Source organism: Castor canadensis, chromosome 8 (assembly GCF_047511655.1).
Source record: "Castor canadensis chromosome 8, mCasCan1.hap1v2, whole genome shotgun sequence".
In the NCBI taxonomy this organism is placed as follows: domain Eukaryota; kingdom Metazoa; phylum Chordata; class Mammalia; order Rodentia; family Castoridae; genus Castor; species Castor canadensis.
Window position 1 is genome coordinate 142,422,422 of NC_133393.1, and position 22,602 is coordinate 142,445,023.

The 22,602-nt window shown below is 37.2% G+C and overlaps 1 protein-coding gene across 4 annotated transcripts in view; it reads left to right on the top strand.

The window, feature by feature from the left end:
• The window catches only part of Polr3b (RNA polymerase III subunit B), a 117,197-nt gene that overhangs the window by 34,712 nt on the left and 59,883 nt on the right, over positions 1-22,602 (top strand). For all 4 annotated transcript variants that reach the window (XM_074084293.1, XM_074084292.1, XM_020184475.2 and 1 more), the window contains 6 exons: positions 318-437; positions 2,715-2,849; positions 16,539-16,700; positions 19,616-19,816; positions 21,596-21,758; positions 22,378-22,531. In XM_074084293.1, the coding sequence (XP_073940394.1) occupies positions 318-437; positions 2,715-2,849; positions 16,539-16,700; positions 19,616-19,816; positions 21,596-21,758; positions 22,378-22,531 (935 nt within the window). The remainder of the gene's footprint in view (positions 1-317; positions 438-2,714; positions 2,850-16,538; positions 16,701-19,615; positions 19,817-21,595; positions 21,759-22,377; positions 22,532-22,602) is intronic.

Consider the following 22,602-nt stretch of genomic DNA (forward strand, 5'->3'; position numbering starts at 1 on the left):
GTTACTCTGAGTGAAGGACTGATGGCTCCTTTATATACACACATGTATTTTTAAATTTTTCTGCAATGATCATGTATCAATTGCATAGGAAGAAAATAGTTTTAAAAATAAAAAGGGAACCAGTGGATTAGGCAATGTGCTATAATTATTTTGTCACTGATTCATGATAAATTTGATTTTTTGACTGCCCTAATGTAGCTTTCTCTGTAATCAGGGTCCTTATCTTTTTTGCTTACAATATATGTATGCGTAGGTGCTTAGTAAGTGATTTCCAGTGATGTCATTCAAACACTATTACCTTTTTTTTTTTTTTGTAGGCATTAAAATATATAGGCAATAAAGTAAGAAGGCAAAGGATGTGGGGAGGTGGACCAAAGAAAACCAAAATAGAAGAGGCAAGAGAGCTCCTGGCTTCTACCATTCTGACCCATGTACCGGTGAGTAACACTTTCACAGCTGTGAATGATTATGGAATCTGTGAATTTCTGCAAAGAATTGTGAATAATAGTGTGCATGCCTAAAGTCTGTCCTTAAGAGAGGTTTCTAAAGAGGACTACACTACTCACTGGAAATAATCTTCTGTCATCGCAGATTGTGTTCAGACTGTTAACTGTATCGTTATCATGATATTTATTCTGTCATGATGTTTTCAGTCTTACAATTACTTCATATTCATACCTATATTGCTGCTGCTACTAGATTTCATGGTTTCAAAGGACAGAGCTGGTACCTTAAAGTTTTCCATGTAAAACAAGCAGCAAAGTGCTGGTAGCTCAAGCCTGTAATCCTAACTACTTGGGAGGCTGAGTCAGGAGGATTGCAGTTCAAGGCCAGCCCAGGCAAATAGTTTGCAAGCTCCCTTCTCCAAAACAACCAGAGCAAAATGGACTGGAGGTGTGGCTCAAGTGGTAAAGTGTCTGTTTTGCAAGCATAAGGCCCCGAGTTCAAACCCCAGCCCCACCAAAAGTAAATGAGTAAGATAAGCTTACAGTATCTTTTTTCATATGCTTTTATTTATTGTGGCAAAATATATATAAGTTTACCATGTTAAGTTTGCAGTTCTCTGACATGGAGTACACTCACAACTATTGCATAGCTATTAGTACAATAGATAACAGTACAATATATACTTTTTAAAATGCTTAGTGGATGAGTTCATCTTTTAGAGTTCACATTGTTCAGCCTATTACTTACAGTGAAGGCTCTCTCATTCAATCAAGCTGGATGATTTGCCCTGTCACCTGGCTAATTAGTGGTTAGAAAAAGAACTAGAGTCAATCTTCTGATCCATGAACTGATGCATAATATGTATTTTCTATTAACATGGATCTCTCTGTTAAACACACATCAGCCTTGTTAGCATATGGGGTGTTGGCAAGAGTCATGCCTTTTCCCACTTAATATATGTGCTGCTCTTTCTAAATTAGAGTTACCATGTGTGCCATTCCTGAATGATCTAATTCAAAGGTTATAAACTGTCCCTTTAGGGGCTGACTGTGAAATAATGGAAGGTCGAGGCATCTGTGAGAGTGGAGCGTGGCTTACTGATGGACTCAGATTCAATTTTCTTATGTTAAAACACCTAGTGAGCTAAGAACATAGGTCTCGTTTCTGCCCTTTGGCTGCTGTTTGTGTGTCCTTGATCTAATACAAAGAATTAGAATGTTCTTATTTTAAAGCTAGGTCTGAACTGAACTTTGAGTTCATTGGATGATTGGAAAGATGATTTGAAACTCAAAATAGCCAAAATAGTAGAAACAATGAGGGCTTTGGAGCCAGAGACATCATTGTTCAAATCTTGGTTTCTTATTTAGCTAACTGATTTTCTTCGGGCAAATTTTAACTGTTCTCATCAGTATAATGAAAGCAATAATACTTCATTTCAGGACTCTTGTGATGACTCAGGGATACGGTACATGCAAAAATCTCTGTATTTTCCCCAGCTATCCCCAAGGCCATGGTCTCTGTTAGGAACCTCACTACCTTCATACTATAACTGCAGAAAACTTTTTGGATAACGAAAGCACCTTAATGATAGAATGCTAGTTGTACAGATGTTTGTTGAATTATCTTTGTAAAGATTATCCCTTGTACTTTTGTAGTTAACCTGAATTACCATTTTTAAAATTTGGTTGTACATAATCCAGTGAAGAGTAAAGTCAGAATGAATGAACCAGGAAAAAGACCTTCAGTTTACAGAATAGTTTAGGACAGTGTTCACTCAGCTGACCTGCTGTCCAAGATGGGTTTCTCACTCATATTGCAGCCTCTCTCCCCACCACATAGTGTCCTGGATTTCCCATATGGTGTCCCAGGACTCTAAAAGAAAAGAAGTAGAAGTAAGAGTTTGCTTAAGGGTAGACCTAGAGTTGGCTTATCATCATTTCTTTATTTTCTTGGTCAGACTCATCATAGGCCAGTTCAAAGGAACTGATGGACTCCACTGTTAGTGAAGGAAGGAGTGGCATGAAGTGTATGGGAAAGGAAGGGACTGTAGTACTCATCTTCAAAGAAAAGTTGGTGCTGAGTACAGAGTTGAAAAGTCATTTCACCTCAGGCAGTTTACAGACTAGGTAATTTTTTTTTTTTTTTAACTAGGAAGTATGGTAAGTCAGTGCTTTCTTATTAAATGTTTAACATTGGTTCTTTTCTTGAGGCACCTTAAATTTTAGTGTGCCTTGTCTCAAAATTTTTCTCTAATTTCTGAATTACAGGTTAAGGAATTCAATTTCCGAGCTAAATGTATCTATACAGCCGTGATGGTGCGAAGAGTAATTCTGGCCCAAGGAGATAATAAAGTTGATGACAGAGATTATTACGGTAACAAGAGGTTGGAATTGGCAGGACAGGTGATTTAATTGTTTTATGTGACACATCTTATTTTCAGTCATCAGAATTAGTTTGGTATTCATTTTTAGATAGGAACAGAACATTTTAATGGACTATGGGTTGCATATCGTTTGAAGTATAAACTTTTCACACATGGATTTACTGTGTCTTCAATTTAAGAATATCTTTATGAAAGATAATTTTTTAAATATGCTGGTAGTATGTTATCTATGTCTTATCTTTTGTTGAGATGTGTTGCCCTCACTGCTTGTAATGTTGGAAGTAAAATATGATTTTAAGTAATGTCACTATTCAATTAACAAATACTTATTTAATCTGGGGCGGGGGAGGGGAGAAGACCAAGGTCCCCTTGTCCTTGTAGTCTAGTGGCAGAGAGAATCAACAAGTAAACCATCTCTTAACTCTTTTGGAGACGTAATAGAAATAGCATAGTAAAAATGTCTATACTCCCAAAAGTAATCTACATGTTTAATGCAATTCCCATCAAAATTCCAATGACATTCATTAAAGAGATTGAAAAATCTACTGTTAAATTTTTATGGAAACACAAGAGGCCACGAATGGCCAAGGCAATACTCAGTCAAAAGAACAATGCAGGAGGTATCACAATACCTGACTTCAAACTATATTACAAAGCAATAAAGACAAAAACAGCATGGTACTGGCACAGAAACAGACATGAAGACCAGTGGAACAGAATAGAGGACCCAGATATGAAGCCACACAACTATGAGCAACTTATCTTTGACAAAGGAGCTAAAAATATACGATGGAGAAATAGCAGCCTCTTCAACAAAAACTGCTGGGAAAACTGGTTAGCAGTCTGCAAAAAACTGAAACTAGATCCGTGTATATCATCCTATACCAAGATTAACTCAAAATGGATCAAGGATCTTAATAGAAGACCCCAAACTCTTAAGTTGATACAGGAAAGAGTAGGAAATACTCTGGAGTTAGTAGGTATAGGTAAGAACTTTCTCAACGAAACCCCAGCAGCACAGCAACTAAGAGATAGCATAGATAAATGGGACCTCATAAAGCTAAAAAGCTTCTGTTCATCAAAAGAAATGGTCTCTAAACTGAAGAGAACACCCACAGAGTGGGAGAAAATATTTGCCAACTATACATCAGACAAAGGACTGATAACCAGAATATATAGGGAACTTAAAAAACTAAATTCTCCCAAAACTAATGAACCAATAAAGAAATGGGCAAGTGAACTAAACAGAACTTTCTCAAAAGAAGAAATTCAAATGGCCAAAAAAACACATGAAAAAATGCTCACCATCTCTAGCAATAAAGGAAATGCAAATTAAAACCACGCTAAAATTCCACCTCACCCCTGTTAGAATAGCCATCATCAGCAACACCACCAACAACAGGTGTTGGCGAGGATGCGGGGAAAAAGGAACGCTCTTACACTGTTGGTGGGAATGTAGACTAGTACAACCACTCTGGAAAAATATTTGGAGGCTACTTAAAAAGCTAGACATCGATCTACCATTTGATCCAGCAATACCACTCTTGGGGATATACCCAAAAGACTGTTACTCCAGAGGCACCTGCACATCCATGTTTATTGCGGCACTATTCACAATAGCCAAGTTATGGAAACAGCCAAGATGCCCCAGCACTGACGAATGGATTAAGAAAATGTGGTATCTATACACAATGGAATTTTATGCAGCCATGAAGAAGAACGAAATGTTATCATTCGCTGGTAAATGGATGGAATTGGAGAACATCATTCTGAGTGAGGTTAGCCTGGCCCAAAAGACCAAAAATCGTATGTTCTCCCTCATATGTGGACATTAGATCAAGGGCAAACACAACAATGGGGTTGGACTATGAGCACATGATAAAAGTTTTAGCATACAAGGAAGGGGTGAGGATAGGTAAGACACCTGAAAAACTAGCTAGCATTTGTTGCCCTTAACGCAGAGAAACTAAAGCAGATACCTTAAAAGCAACTGAGGCCAATAGGAAAAGGGGAGCAGGTACTAGAGAAAAGGTTAGATCAAAAAGAATTAACCTAGAAGATAATACCCACGTACAGGAAATCAATGTGAGTCAATGCCCTGTATAGCTATCCTTATCTCAACCAGCAAAAACCCTTGTCCCTTCCTGTTATTGCTTATACTCTCTCTACAACAAAATTAGAAATAAGGGCAAAATAGTTTCTGCTGGGTATTGAGGAGGGGGGGAGAGGGAGGGGGCGGAGTGGGTGGTAAGGGAGGGGGTGGGGGCAGGGGGGAGAAATGAACCAAGCCTTGTGTGCACATATGAATAATAAAAGAAAAAGGAAAAAAAAAAAGAAATAGGTTAGTGAGGATGTCTCTAATTTCATTTTAAGTCTTAGTTGACAAATACTATCTTATTTTGAGAGTGTATATCCTTTTCACAGGGCAGTAAGTGTCTGAAAATCTTGGAAATTTCATGTTTCAGCATTTCACTCACAGACTTCCTTTAAATCAAAGAACTAGAATAGAAACCTATCTGCTTTGGACCTGTCTGCTTCTTCTTCCTTAGGTTTTTAAAAAGTACCTTGGAGTGATTCTCTCTATTGTTATCCTGCTTAGGATTTACTAAGATCTAAATCTTTAAATTTATTTATTTTACCAAATTTGAGAAAATATCAGACTTTATTCAGATATCTTTTTCGTACTATTCTCTATCCTTTCCTTTTGGCTCCAATTATATTGTCGGACTTTCTGAAAGAGGTTCTTTTAAATGTTTTTCTTTTCTTCAAATTGTATGACTTATGTTGATCTGTTTTCATGTTCACTCTTTTATGTCATCTCTAATAGATTGTTATGCTTGTCTAGTTAATTTTTTGGTCTAGGTATTTTATTTTTCAATTATAGAAATTTCATTTGTTTTTTTTTTTTCATAGCTTCTGTTTCTGAGATTACTTATTCATCCATTACAACCATACTTTTATTTACATTCTTGAATTTTTAAACTTACTGGCTGCTAATTATATCATCTCCATCATTTGGGGTCAGTCTTGTGATTAGCTCTTCTGTTGAGTACAGGTCATGTTTTTCTATTTATATGACTACTATTTTGGATTGGGATTGTTTCTTGAGTGTTGGGGTGTTGGTGGAGAAAGGTTGTGGTTGTCAAACCATCAGGGAAAATCTCCTTGAAAAAATGATACATTTTTAAGCCAAGACCTCACATAGTCCAGCTGAAATCTGAATGAAGAAAAGCGAGTCTCACCCAATCTTGGGGAATTGAATTCCAGAAAGAGACTCAAGCTGGAGCACATCTCCCAAGGCAAGACTGAGCTGAGCAATTGAGGAACTGAAAGTCAGTCAGGGTGGTAGGAGTGAGTGAGGTATGGGGTGAGATGACATTGGAGAGCTAGGCAAAAGCTGTTTTATCTAGAGCCCCCAGGCTATGGAAAGGAATTGGGTTTACTTTTACATGGAGTGGAATACCATTGGGGGGAGGGTTTAATCAGGAGAGTAATATGATCTGAGCTTTTGTTTGGAAAGCTCTGAGTTGGAGGTGAACAGGCCGAGAGGCAATGGCAGTGCTCCAGATGAGAGATGATAGTTGAAATGATACAACAGATGCTACCACAGCTAAAATTAAAAGCTAACATTGAGAAGGTGTAGCAGTTTTCAGTTTGGGGAGAAGTTAGTTTCTAGACTGTGGGAAAGCTCAGTGTGGCTAAAGGCTAATGCTTAGGAGGTCAGTTGTTTTACCACATTTAAGATTGACCACTGTGCAAAGGATTTGTGGTCCACCACTAACAGTCCCAATTTTTATTAATTTTTAGTTGGGAAAAAATCATGCTGTTAAATGAGTCCATTAAAAACATGTTGGTTGGTTAGAGAAATAAGAAATTGGGGGAGGGGAGTGATGAGAAACTATCCTGTTGCTTAAGAAATTAGAATTAAAAAGAGGGCTCCCATGTGCAAGAAAACATAGCTTTATAAACAATGTAAAGACATAAAAGGCATTGTGTTGGCAAAAATGTGTAAAAACAATAGCTGCTAATTTCACACCCCATGGGATGAGGGAGTATAAATGTGCTTCAGCTTTAGATAACAGAGTTGTCTCCACTGGCCCAGCTGGTTCACAGAGCTTTCCCTCAGTCTTACTGCCACCAGAGGGTTGACAGGCCAGCCGCCAGTAGAGGTGTTAGCAAAACCTACCGATTTCAGGCTTAATCTTTTCACCTACCTTTTCTTTTTCGGTAATGTGTTCATTATTTGCCTCACATTACTCTATTCTTTGTCTGCAATTTTTTTGTTTCTAATGCAGCTTGCTTTGTATGGGTGAGATATGGAATGGCACCAAAATCCAGCACCCTGGAAAGCCAGGGATTTCCACCCTCTGACAAAAGAATGCCGTCTTGACTTCAGAGATTGCCTAATCCCAGCTGTTCTGATAATGTAATTAAGGCTGCCTAATGTCTTTAATTTTGCAACCAGTTTGTATGAAAAGGAGAATTTGGCACTCTGAAGGCTTAAACACTAAATAACAATCTCAAGACGCCTAATTAGAATTCTCTGACATTAAGCTAATTGGTGAAACTGTATTTCAGCAGCTTAACTTCTTTATTAATTTTTTTAGTATTTTCATTGAAAATCAATTGATGAGCTGTCAGCATTTTTTCTTAAATATGATTTGCTCAGTAGTGCTCCTGTCATTGCTCCTCAAACTAGCAATAAAAGGTATTGAATATTATCACCAGCATTCATCCTTGTTTAATCATTTTACTCTTGACCTAAATAATGTGGTTTATTGTGTGACTTGGCCTTGTAGGCTCTTACTGCTCTGGTAACTGGACATTATTTCTCTTCACTTGAAAATTTAAGAGTGGAGACATTTATTAATGAGGCAGTTTTTCTGTTGACTGTGTCCTTACTTTTTACTTGTTTAGTACCAGGGACATTTCCTTGTGTTTGAATTGGGGACTACAACAAATTCAGCTGAAATTCAAAAAAACTTTGTCATAATTTCAGACACAAGTGTCTAAGTGTGAGGGACTAATTAAAAGAGAGCTGAGCTTTTGTGGCTTAGGTTAAGGGCATTTGATTCTGTTCAGGATGCTTATTCAAGTTCCTTTTGCCAGGAAGTGGCTGAAATGGGCTTCTTCATCCCTTCTCACCCCCTGCACCTGCTTCCATTCCTGTATTCTTTCTTACCCTGAGTGAAATTGCTGGGTCTGACTGTAAGAAAGGATTAAGCTCTTGGGGAGGAAGTTTTCTTTTTAGAATACTTCTGACAGTAAATTCAACTCCAAGATCCTAACTCCCCTATCTGCAAAGTTGATTTTAGTAGAATACTGAAAGGTTGTGTCTAACTTAAGGGGGGAAGCATAAAATCTGATTCTACTTAGAAAATTCTTTTTTCAGTGGTAGCTCAAGAACACTCAATATGATTTGAATATCTTCCTTCAGAATTAGAAAAAAAAATACCCATTATAAGCACTTGGGAATATAGTCAGTATGGAATTTGGTATAAATCTTTAGGCTTAAAAAAGTTCAGTGAATCTCAGAATTCCTCCATAAGTAAATGATTAGTGTAAATAAAATATCCCCCCATAGTATTTTCATGTTATATTAGTTAACTCTAGGTCACAAACATTGAGCTTTTTTGTTGCTCTATAATGTAAAAGAATGCTTAAAAAAGGAAAAACCTAATGCAGTTAATTGTGTAGGAGGGCTTAGTATTTGTAATGGCTATTAGAGTTATTGCTGAAGATGTATGCCTGTTCTTTTTTTGTGGTTAGTTGCCTACTTGGTTTTTCCTCTTGGAGAGCTTTATATAACTGATTTTCTGGCTTCTGGTTATCTATTACTGTGTCACATGCTTTCCCAAAGCAGTGGCTTTAAACAGCAACCATATTCTTAGACCTCATGATTTGTGGGTCAGGAATTCAGGCAGGATTTGTCTGTTTGATTTTTCTGTTTTATGTGGTGCTAGTGGAGGTCAGTTGGTGGTATTCTGCTAGGGAACTATAGGGAGGGCTGGAAGGCAAGGCTTAGTGAGGACCTGACCTCTCCAATGTTGTGGCATTAGGGTGGCTCCAGATTCTAAGAATAGATATTTCCCAGTAACCAGAGAGAAGCTACGTGACCTTAGTGTGCTTACCTTGTGGGTAGAAGCCACAACCTCTGCCCAGATTTGGCGTGTAGGGAACATGGACCACACCTCTCTTTGTATATATAGTTTGGTGGTCAGCCAGAGATTTGGGCAAAGTTTATATAGAGAATTGAGAGGTCTTCCCCTGTGCTCCTTTCTACTTCCAGTGGCATCCCCCTCACTTTCCAGCTACTCACATCCAGTGTCTTAGATCTTTTTCCTTTATTTCTTTATCCAGTAAAACTGGATAAAGACTGTGGAGGACTGGTGGAGTGGCTCAGTTGATAGAGCACCTGCCTAGCAAGTGTGAGGCCAATGAGATCTTGAGTTCAAACCCCAGAACCACCAAAAAAAAAAAAAGACTGAGTCTCTGTGGGAAGTTTTAGCTGTCTATTGTGGATTGGGCTCCCTTTAGAATATAGTCTTTTCTTAGATGAAAAGCTTTACAAGTGAGGAAGGTACCTAGTGCCACTCACCCTCTAATTTTTGACTGCTAGTGTATTCAAAGAGTTTTTAAATATTCTTTCCAGACTTTATCATTGTTATCATCTCCAGGCATGTCCAACTGTTAGGAACTACGTCCTCCACCATTTCTGGAAACAGAACCATCTTAGACTTTTCATAACTTCTTATTCCAGCCCATTGATCTGGCTTCCATTACCCCAATATTTTAAATACGTCACTGTTGCTTAATAGTATTTAATTTTATTATGTGATTTTTAATATAAAAATAACTTACATATATATAAATTATGAAGAATACAAGCAAAATGATTGTCCTTGGAGCCACTACCCAGCTTCAGAAGTAGACTATTACCAATACTGTTCCATTTACCTGTTACTCTATACCTCTTTTCTTCCTCTTACTATTCTAAATATTTGTGTTTATTTTCTTGATTTATTAGATTACTTAAGTTTGAATTTTAAAGTTTTAAAGTTTTTTATTGAAAGTCTTACTTTAGAGTTTTATAAAAATAGATTTATATTATGATTTTTAATAATTTTTTCTCAACATTGTTTTTAAGATTCATCTATATTGTTGCATATTTCTCTAGGTCATTTTCATTTCTATAGGGTATTACATTGTGTGCAGGTATGATGTAATATGACAAGTATCACTTTATACATTCTAGTGATCAAGAACTTTGTATAGTTTTCTTTTTCTTGATGCTAACATTATTGTTATTCATATTTCCTGGTTCTCAAATGTAAGAGTTTCTACAAGGAAGACTGCCTACTCATGGAGTCAAGTTAAACTCCAGTTTAACTGGAGCATGTCAAACTTCCTGTTCCCAAGTGTTTGTACATTGTACTATATATGAGTTCCTGATGACTCCCATCCATGACTTAGTATCAAACTTTTAAATTTTGGGCTTGGACTGCTTTCCTCCAGCCCCTCCCACATGGGAGTCTCTGTTCTTTCCTTTCCTAATAAAACTGTCGCTTTGCAAAAAAAACTTGTAAATTTTTGTCTGTCTAATGAGTGTGAAGTGACATCTCCTTATGTTCTTAATTTGCATTTTTCTGCATTACTCATAAAGTTGAGCCCTTTTTATGTGTTTATTGACCAGTCTTATTTTCTCTTCTTTGACATGCCTTTTAGGTTGCATTTTCCTTACTGACTTTCAGGAAATTTTTTCTATAGTTTGGATCCTAATTTTTGTTTCAGTTATATGTGGTATAGATATCCTCTCCTAGTCTAAATTCTTCTTCTTCTTCTTTTTTTTTTTTTTAAATTTATGGTATCTTTAGTGTTTACAAATTTGTGGCTAGCTTCATTAACCTTATTTTTCAGTAGTGCTCTTCATTTTATAAAATCATGTCTTCGGTATTTGTTCTTTAGTCTGTCCTAGCTAGAGACTAGGGCAGCCGATGGTATAACTCTCAGTCCAAGGCTGCAGGCCTGGAGACCTGGGGGTCCACTGGTGCAAGTCCTAGGGTCCAAAGGTAGGAGAACTTAGAGTTCTCAAATACAGGGCAGGAGCAGATGAGTGTCCCATCTCCAGAAGAGAGAACAATTTTGCCTTCCCTCTGTCTGACTTTTTGGTTCCATTTGGACCCTCAATGGACTGGATAATGCCCACCCACACTAAGTGAGGGTGGATCATCCCTACGCAGTTTACTGATTCAAATGCCAATCTCTTTGATATATATAGTCCAGAAACTCTGGAATATACTCAGAAGTAATGCTTTATCAGCTATCTGGGTATCCTATAACCCCCTTAAGTTGACACCTACAATTAACCTTCAAATATCCTCATGATATCTTTTCTCACACACACATATATGTTTAGCATTGTATGTTAATATATATATATTTATAACATACATTAATTCATATTTAAACATACTTTTTTTCAGATTTTATTTCACTTTTATTTTCAGTAACTCCGTTTTTTTTAAGGAAATTATCAGCAACATTTTGCTTGATGTGATTGTGAAAGGGGAGTCAAATTGATGTTGGAGATTCATGCTTTCATCCTGAAAGAATGCTTTACTATGAACAGAAATAGAGAATTTAGGGGTTGGCTTCAAACAGTGTGGGACTGGAATAAATCTCTTTTAGACTTATATGTTTAAGGCATCTAGAACACAGGTCAAAGATCAGGGCTGGAGTTTTACCATTGATAATGACAGTTAAAATTGTAGGAGATCCCTGGGTAAAACAGTATGTAGCGGACTCAGATCTCCCTATTTGGGAAACAGAAGGAAGTAAAAGACACCAGTCTGTGAGATAAGGGGAGAGTGGACTAGTGCAGCAACATAAGAGTTATAAGCAAAAAGTATGAGAGATAAGCATACATATTGAAATATATGCCTTTTAACATATTTTAAAGTTCAGTAGAAGTATTTGCCAAATTCCACTGAGGGCAAAATATTCTTTGGGCTGTAAGCAACATTTGCAGTCCTCTCTCTCTCTTCTGAATTTCTTGTAAACCAGACAAGATGCAATTGACATGTTTTTGTTTTAAATACATGTCATAGATGTACCCTATCAGGAAGGACATGTCTGGTGATAATCTGTTGGATTTGATCACTGAGTTTGGGGTTTGGGCCCTGATTCATACATTCTGAAGTTCCTCGTGGACTTTTCTCTCGATGATTTTATGTAGCTGCTGAGGAGGATCATTTCCTTCATCCGTTATCTCACTAGGGCATGTAAAATAGTGATACTCTAATGTTTTCATTCTAACAGGTTTATTAGCTGGGATTTTTAATAAAGAATACTTTTCAATTGTCATTTTTTATTACTTTGAGATACAATTTATGTGGGGAAGTCAGGATAAATGTTCGATGCATTTTTTTTCCCCCTTGTTACTGGGGGTTGAACCCAGGGCTTTGCATATACTGGCAAGTTCTCTACAGTTTGCTGTGTGTGTGGTTTTTTTTTTTTTTTGGCAGAATAATGATTTAGTTTTGTAGTTTCCTCTAGAGATAGTGAAAGTTTCATTTCATTCTATTTTCTTCTTTTTGAATATTATTATAAATAGGATTTTAACATTTTTACTTAAATTAGAATTAGCTTCCCCATTTTTTAACAAATGAATAAATAAAGCCTGCTAGCTCTTGATTGAGATTGCATTTGAATTGATAGATTAATTTAGAGAGAATTGACTTCTAAATAATGCTTCCAATCGGTGAATGTGGTATATCTCTCCTACTGAGATTTTCATTAATTTCTCAGTGATGCTATAAATACACTTGTTTTTTGTTTACTGATCTTATATCCTGCAAGCTTGTTAAACTCATTTCTTACTTCCAGTAAATTTCTTTTAGACTCCTTGAGATTTTCTGTGTGGACGGTCCTGTTATCTTCAAGTAAAGACAGTTGCTTCATCCCAGTATGTTTTTTGGGTTTTTTTTTCTTGTCCTGTTAAACTTTTATTTCTTTTTTCTCTGCTGCAGTGTTGAATAGGAGTGGTGAGAATGGGCATTCTCCCCTTTTCCCAAGTTTTTGAAGGAAAGCTTCCTGCCCCTTCACTGTGGAATTGGAACCTGTTGTGTATCAATGCAGGATCCTTGGCCCAAATAGGTTTCCAGCTCCTCCCCCATGGTTTTTGCTCTTACCTCTTCCCTGTGGCCTTATACTTTTTCCTGGAATCAGTGGCGAGAGGGTGTGCTGACTTGCCTCCAGCTGTAGACTGCTGTTTCTTGTTACTAGGTGCAAGGTTTGGGGGAGACAATGGAGATTTTCTCCTCTACTCCCACCAACAGACAGATTTCAACTCTACCCTTCTTTGAGTGCAGGTTTCCCTTGCCTTCCAGGACTTTGCTAGGAAGGGCATTTCTTGACCCTTCCCCAGCCGTTTAAAGGTTTTGCTTCGTATGAGAGAAAGTCCAGGAAAGTAGATAGAGCTTAGTTGCTTTTGTCCCAACAAAGTGTCTTTCTCAAGCCTTGTGCCTTACTCCCACCTTTTATGAGCACTGCACTCCATAGAAAAGGACTTGTGAGTGACAGTGGATGCCTCTTGTGTCTGGTGCGCTCCTGGAAGACCACAGTTGGCCAAAAAGATGTCCTTAGAATTTTAGCTCATTCCATCATTCGTGGCATTTATTTGTATCCTTCTTTTTCCTTACATTGTTAGCCCCAATTATGTCTTCCTAAATAATATAGTTTAGTTGTGCAGATTTCCGAACCTTATATAAAAGGAATCATAGCATATATATTCTTTGTCTGATTTGTCACTCAGTATCATGTTTTAATCAAATACCTACGTGTAAACCTAACAAAAGATGTGAAAGACCTCTACAAGGAAAACTATACACTTCTGAAGAAAGAGATTGAGGAAGACTATAGAAAGTGGAGAGATCTCCCATGCTCATGGATTGGTAGAATCAACATAGTAAAAATGTCTATACTCCCAAAAGTAATCTACATGTTTAATGCAATTCCCATCAAAATTCCAATGACATTCATCAAAGAGATTGAAAAATCTACTGTTAAATTTATATGGAAAAACAAGAGGCCACGAATAGCCAAGGCAATACTCAGTCAAAAGAACAATGCAGGAGGTATCACAATACCTGACTTCAAACTATATTACAAAGCAATAACAATAAAAACAGCATGGTACTGGCACAAAAACAGACATGAAGACCAGTGGAACAGAATAGAGGATCCAGATATGAAGCCACACAACTATGAGCAACTTATCTTTGACAAAGGAGCTAAAAATATACGATGGAGAAATAGCAGCCTCTTCAACAAAAACTGCTGGGAAAACTGGTTAGCAGTCTGCAAAAAACTGAAACTAGATCCATGTATATCACCCTATACCAAGATTAACTCAAAATGGATCAAGGATCTTAATATCAGACCCCAAACTCTTAAGTTGATACAAGAAAGAGTAGGAAATACTCTGGAGTTAGTAGGTATAGGTAAGAACTTTCTCAATGAAACCCCAGCAGCACAGCAACTAAGAGATAGCATAGATAAATGGGACCTCATAAAACTAAAAAGCTTCTGTTCATCAAAAGAAATGGTCTCTAAACTGAAGAGAACACCCACAGAGTGGGAGAAAATATTTGCCAATTACACATCAGACAAAGGACTGATAACCAGAATATACAGGGAACTTAAAAAACTAAATTCTCCCAAAACTAATGAACCAATAAAGAAATGGGCATGTGAACTAAACAGAACTTTCTCAAAAGAAGAAATTCAAATGGCCAGAAAACACATGAAAAAATGCTCACCATCTCTAGCAATAAAGGAAATGCAAATTAAAACCACACTAAGATTCCACCTCACCCCTGTTAGAATAGCCATCATCAGCAACACCACCAACAACAGGTGTTGGCGAGGATGCGGGAAAAAAGGAACCCTCTTACACTGTTGGTGGGAATGTAGACTAGTACAACCACTCTGGAAAAAAATTTGGAGGCTACTTAAAAAGCTGGACATCGATCTACCATTTGATCCAGCAATACCACTCTTGGGGATATACCCAAAAGACTGTTACTCCAGAGGCACCTGCACATCCATGTTTATTGCGGCACTATTCACAATAGCCAAGTTATGGAAACAGCCAAGATGCCCCAGCACTGACGAATGGATTAAGAAAATGTGGTATCTATACACAATGGAATTTTATGCAGCCATGAAGAAGAACGAAATGTTATCATTCGCTGGTAAATGGATGGAATTGGAGAACATCATTCTGAGTGAGGTTAGCCTGGCTCAAAAAACCAAAAATCGTATGTTCTCCCTCATATGTGGACATTAGATCAAGGGCAAACACAACAAGGGGATTGGACTATGAGCACATGATAAAAGCGAGAGCACACAAGGGAGGGGTGAGGATAGGTAAGACACCTAAAAAACCAGATAGCATTTGTTGCCCTCAATGTAGAGAAACTAAAGCAGATACTTTAAAGCAACTGAGGCCAATAGGAGAAGGGGACCAGGAACTAGAGAAAAGGTTAGATCAAGAAGAATTAACCTAGAAGGTAACACACACGCACAGAAAATTAACGTGAGTCAACTCCCTGTATAGCTATCCTTATCTCAACCAGCAAAAACCCTTCGTCCTTCCTATTATTGCTTACACTCTCTCTACAACAAAATTAGAGATAAGGGCAAAATAGTTTCTGCTGGGTATTGAGGGGGGGAGCGGGAGGGGGTGGAGTGGGTGGTAAGGGAGGGGGTGGGGGCAGGGGGGAGAAATAAACCAAGCCTTGTATGCACATATGAATAATAAAAGAAAAATGAAAAAAAAAAAAAAAAGATCCAGCCCTGACTTTGCAATTAGTTACTTTTTTTTTTTGATTTTCGTTGATTGTTGATGTCCCGTTATGTGAATGTGCCCCAATTTATCTAAATATTGCTTGTACAGTTTATAGTTTTTAGGTGCTACAAATAATGCTGTTACAAATAAATTGTACAAGTGTCCTGATGCAATTAAATGAAGATTTCTGTGGGACAGTGATTCTCAAATGCCCCTTCCCACCAGCCATTCTGACTTCTGCTAATTTGTTAGAAATGCAAATTATTGAGCTCTACCCAAGACCTACTGAATCAGAATTTTCTAAGGTCAGGTCAGCAATTTGTGTTTCAACAGACCTTAGAGTGTCACTATACCTGGTAAAGATTGAGAATCACTGCTGTAGGGAGTACACCCAGGAGAGGAGCTGCTGGACTAAGGGATGGCTAGACAATGGCAAACTGTTTTAAGTAGTTGTACCAATTTACATTCTACCAATGGTACCATCTCTTTAGTGTCTTCAGACTTAATGGAATCTCCCCCTCCTCCATTTTTTTGGTTTCAGTATCTTTAGTTGTAAAATTGAAAGTTAGGACACTGGTTAATGAAATCTGAAAACCTGAGAGTAGCTGGTCTAAATTAAATGTATTCAAATGCAGGGATTGTACAATTATCTTTGTTCTCATTCCCAAATCCTAGCACAGTATTAGGCAGACAGAAAATTCAGTAACTATATCTATCATTAGCTGTTAAACTATTTTTTCAGTTTTGACCAATTTCTTTGTTTTTTTCTCTTTGCTTAGCCTTAATCAAGACTGAAGTTTATTAAAATAACCAGTAATGCTTTGATTACCCATATCTTATTATTATTTTTTTTTTTAGCTTTTATCTCTTCTTTTCGAAGATTTGTTCAAAAAATTTAATTCTGAGATGAAGAAGATTGCAGACCAGGTGATTCCCAAGCAGAGGGCAGCCCAGTTTGACGTTGTGAAACACATGCGCCAGGACCAGATTACCAATGGCATGGTGAATGCCATTTCCACTGTAAGTCCTCAGGATTTGCCATTTGTTTAGAAATCTATTCAGGGAAATGGAAATGTAAAGGACTCTGAGAATCCATGTTTTTAATTTAAAGGAATATATACAAATCACAAAATTTTCTGCTTTGAAAAATAGTAATTTTCCTATCTTATTATAAGTTATTGTTGTTAACCTCTTACTGTGCCTAATTTGTAAATTAAACTTTATCATTGGTATATATGTATAGGAAAAAATACAGGGCATATAGGGTTTGGAACTTTGCACTTTCAGACAGCCACTGGGTCTCTTGGAACCTATCTCCCATGGACAAGGAAGGACTACTGTATAATTTTTCTGCCAAGTTTGTGTTCTTGCTATATGAGGTAATAAGAAAATCGATAGACTTACACAGAGGGAAAAAGCTTTTGATTTAACTATTAATAACCAGTCTTTTAAGGGGTACTTTCCTCCATTTTTTTCCCCTAAGAAAATTGACCTATTTTAGGCAGATATATTAATTGTCAACTTATGTTCAAAACAATACAAAAGCATTTCATTTTACAGTAGGTTTATATTCTCTAAAGGCCTATCAGCTGTTCCTCCCTGAGTGATGAGTTCAGTCCTCAGCAGCTGCTATGTATTCAGGGCCTTGAGCTAATCATGAAAAGTTATCAGATAGGTTTTTGCTCCCTTTCTCAAAGCATAGCAATTATAGATCTATCTGATGAAATCTGGCTTACATTTTATATGCCAGACATTCAGTTAGTTTTATGAATGGGATCTTGTCCCAACAAAGAATAGTGTAGTCCACCATGTTGGTTCCTATAACAGTGAAAGAATAGTGCAGACTTGCCTCCATGCTGGGCATAAGAGATTTACAGTGGGTTATGTGAGCAGCCCTTGCAATGATGGCTACAACCAAAGTGGAGATGCACTCTGCCTCTGTGTATGTAAGGCACATCAAACTCTTCTGAAGGTAGATCCCCAAATACGTGAAAAAAAGCCTCGAGAGAGTGCTTGAACACCTTTGTTAAACTTGCTTTTTCTTGCTTCCTGACCCATATTTTTCAGTTCACAAGAGCTGTTTGGAATAGTTCTTTTCCCCTGAAGTGATACTGCTTTACTTCCTGACAGGACTGCTTATTAGAAAAACCAGTACTAGGCAGATGTGTAGGCAACCGGGAAAAGATCAACCTTTAAAATTCTGTGAGTGTTGTCATTAATAGAAGAGTGAGAAGCAGTTTCAGACTCCTCTTCTGTTTCTCTTCTCTCCCTTTTATAATATTCCTGCAGAATACTAGAGCAAATTCTCTTGTGGAACATCCTGCCTTCACTCTCCACCTACTTCCTGTTAGCCAACAGCTGCTGCCTTATTTTAGCCTCACTGAATATTTGCCTTATTTACTCTCTGGGCATAAGTTAACTTACTAGAGTCAGTCTCATTCCAAGGATAGCAGGAGTTTAATAAGCAATACAAAAAGTTATTTGTGGGATGCGTCTGTTTGCACTGTTTCTTTGCTTTGAAATGGAAGGGATAGTTTCTCCCTAGAATTTGGCTCTTTTCTTCATTTCAAAAACTCAAGGTTCCGTAGTGATAGATCTTCATTGTAATAAAGGTAAAACTTTAATTTGTGAGGGAGCTCCCCCAAAATCACATATTTTAATACAAATAGATTCCCTAATCTTCTACTACAAGGATTTTTAAGCTGGGATCCATGAGTGCTCTGCTGAACTGGATGTAAGCTTTTGTGTTCATGGTCCTCTAAATTTTTCTCAAGAAAATATTTATAGCTTTCATCAGGTTCTTAAAGGAGAAGTGAAGAACCTCTGCAGATGGTTTCTTGTTGGAATAGGGAAGATAATTGAATCTACTTTTTTTTGACACTTTATTTTCTAATTTGCTTTTTTTGATGCTATTTTCTGCTGTTAATTCATGTTAACATGAGTCTATATTTTGGAAAATATTATGTAATGTACATAACTAATACTAATAAAATAATATATTTGATATACTTAGTACATGGGAGAGAAAGTAAATTTAATATTCAAGATTTATTTATATGAATCTTTTAATACATCGTAATGACAGAGAACATACGGTATTTCTTAATATGAATATATGTATGGTTTTTAAATTCCTTGAGCCTCACTTAAGGAACCTACAGTTTGGGGTCAGGCATAGAAGTGCATGTCTGTAATGTCAGCTACTCAGAAGGCAGAAGTAGGAGGATAGAGTTCTGAAGCTGGCATGGGCAAAATTAACATAAGATCCTATGTGCAAAACAAACTAAAAAGCAAAAGAATAAGGACTGTGGCATGGTAGTAAAGTGCTGGCCTAGCATGCACAAGGTTCTGAGTTCAATACCACAGGAGAAAGAAAGAGAGAGGGAAAAAAGAGAGAAAGAAAAAAGAAGCCTTCAGTTTATTCATTAATCCTAATAGCTGCTATCAGTCACTTTTTTGTTGCTGTAGTTGCCTCTAGTTAAGACTAACTTTGGAAGATGTCCAGATAATAACACATTCCAACATGAGATTATCTCATTGATTTTCAAACTTGTTGTATCCTAAAAGTATATAGAAATTGCTGGTGTTTCTAGTTAGCTTGTTGCTTGCAGTGGAAATCTCTGATTGAACTGACTTGTTCAGTATAATGAATGAGTTCCTCAGAAGAGGGCTGCTCTGATGTGATAAGGTTGATGCATTGGTGTATTCTGAGATGGTTGCAAGACAGTTCAGATTCACTGTATTTCTAGAAAGCCCCAGCAGGTGACCTGGCAGAGTTTTAATTTAATTATAATATTTTGGTTCCTGAATTTATATCATGGATATAATTTTATGAGAAAGCCGTTCCTATGTTAACTTCTCAGAATGACCACTCAGTACCAGGGAGTATATGAAAAAGGGCTAGTGGTAGTGTTATGTCCTTCATCTCTCTACAGGGAAATTGGTCTCTAAAGAGATTTAAAATGGACCGCCAGGGAGTAACCCAGGTGCTATCTCGCTTATCATACATATCTGCACTGGGCATGATGACAAGAATCTCTTCCCAGTTTGAAAAAACAAGAAAAGTGAGTGGTCCTCGCTCCCTCCAGCCATCTCAGTGGGGAATGCTCTGTCCTTCGGACACGCCTGAGGGAGAGGTAAGGTACCCTGGGAATCTCTGCAAAGTAAGAGGTCATACCTGTTGGGTGGGAAACTGGGGAATTCTTCCACTCCTACTCTCTGAGCCATGTCTTCTGTTTTGATTAACCCTTATATGGAAAGAAATATTGATGCAGCTTGTCAAGACTACATCATTATCATCATTCCAAACCAGTATTTGCAGAAGCATTTAATTCAGTCTTACCGAAAGAGACCCATGGTTTGCCTTTCCTGTGCTCATTGTAGTTTATCCCAAGAATCAAACTATTCAATGAAGAGAGGATAAGAATGTGGACCACTGACAGTCCTTTCACCTTCGATGCTTGCAAGGAGCTCTTTTTGAGCAGCTCCTTATTTTCTTTAGGCCATTTAGAGGACCTCATAGACTCAGTTGTATCCAACTAGGAGCATATAAGCCAACCCTGAAGTATTTCTCACTTATATAGGAAGCACAAGCCAGAACCTCAACACTAAACCCAGGGGTTTATGTAAGTAAACCCCTCTGTAGCACCCACTACTCCCTGTGTCATGGTCCCTTCTCTTTCATGTTACTACTGCTAGTGTCAAGTCTGTTCCTTCCAAATCATAAACTTCCAGAGGAAGGAAAGTTCAGCATTGTGTCTCAGCTTCCTATAGATCCTTGTTCAGAGTAGAAGCAACATAAATAAGTGCTAAATGAATAAATAAGCTAATTTGTAACAAAAGATGTGGGTTCCAAAGTATAGAAATTTGTTAGGACTTGGAGGAGGTGAAAATTAGGAGCCCATTCAGGGTTCTGATTTTTAAAAATTATTCTCCTAATTTATCTTGAACCATATGGAAATTTGCATTAATTTATGCAGTTTTCAAATTTGCATAATTTATACACTTTGAAAACTAAATTTCCCAGAGATTGTTTTCAGTTAACTTTTATAAAGTAGTACTTCATGTATTTTTATAGCAGAGGTTTTTTAAGAATTAAAAACAAAATCTTTACCTGTCACATGTGTCCTGAGTATTTTTTCTATTTTCTGTACTCTGTCCTTTATGATATTTTTGTTTTTTTGTTGTTATACAGAAGTTTGAAAGTATTTTTATTTCCTTTTCATTGTGAAATAATTTCAAATCTACACAACAGTTGTAAAAATAGTACAAAGAGTTTCTATAATCCTTCACCTAGATTCCCCAAATTCAGCATCTTACATAAACATAGCATAGCTATTAACCTCATGAAATTAACATTCATATCAAGCCTACAATATGTAGAACTTATTTAGATCTCACCAGTCCTCCCAGCCATGTGTTTTTCTGATCCAGGATCCCTCATCTCCTTAGTCTCTGAAATGTTCTTTAGTCTTGCTTAGCCTTTCATGATCAATAAACTTTAGCATTGTTGTCAGTTATTTTATGAAGTGTCTCTATTTCCAACCAGAAGTTTTATGTTTTTATATAGCCACATTTATGTATGCTTTTCTTTACTGTTTCCATAATTATTATGACTGTGGTGTTTCATTGTTTGGTAATAACAGTTTGCACAGTTGAAATTTATGATGTGATTATTTATAATTGCAAATAGTACTGGGTGGAGCATTTCTGTAGCTGAATCTATTTTATATCCTTTCTTTCTACCTGAGGGTAAAGGCTGGGTTAAAGGCTTTCTTGTAAATTGCCCAAGGGTCCTTTATATAGTTGTAGTGCTTTATATTCCTACCAGCAAAGTGGTGAGCTGTATTCAGACACAAATTGTACTTTATATTACTAATGTTTATTCTTAGAAATAACCGTCTTTTTTTTTTTAGGCTTGTGGTTTGGTTAAAAACTTGGCACTTATGACACATATCACAACTGACATGGAAGATGGACCCATTGTTAAGTTAGCCAGTAACTTGGGAGTAGAAGATGTGAATTTATTATGTGGGGAAGAGCTTTCTTACCCAAATGTGTTTCTCGTCTTTCTCAATGGTAGGTATATTATAGAGACATGTTTGTCTTAAACGGTGTGTTACAGGTAGGGAGCCACTGACCCTTTATGGTATGGGTTGGCTACTACAGATGGGTCAGGGTTTCAGCAGGCTGCTCCCTTGTCCAGTGTCTCCCAGGGCTGACTGGAGGGAGCTCTTACTTGCACACTCAGCCTGTGCCTCTCAATCTTCTTTCTAACTCCAGGAGGTAAAATCCAGTTTTTCCATTTTACAGATGGTAATCACAAAGCAGTCACTTGGTTCTATGCAGGGTTCTTAGTGCTTCATATAGATTAACTCGTCATCTGCACAACTTTCTGCAGTGGTGGGGTCAGGGTTTAAACCCATGCTGTCTGGTCCCCATACTCATGGCCAGAGCAAAACTAATGTTTCCAGAATTCCTCAGCCACTGTGAAGTAGGATGGCCCTGGAGTTCAAGGCCTTCAGACCATCCTTGACCACACTGCTGTGTCACTTCCTGAAGCCCATGGACTGGCTGCGTTGCTAACTAGAGTATTTGCAAATGACTCTCAATGTTCCTTAGTGTTTTTATTGGGTAGATATTTTAAATCTGATTACATTTATTTTTCATTTGTTTTACCTTATTTCTTTTTGCTTAGGTAACATTCTGGGTGTCATTCGTGACCATAAAAAGCTAGTGAATACATTTCGACTGATGCGACGAGCAGGATACGTCAATGAATTTGTTTCCATTTCAACAAATCTCACAGATCGATGTGTATATATTTCCTCCGATGGAGGAAGGCTATGCAGGTATATATTGCTTAAAAGAATTTGAACTTTTGGAAGAAATAGACTCATTTTTATTTTTGAAGCTACTTTAA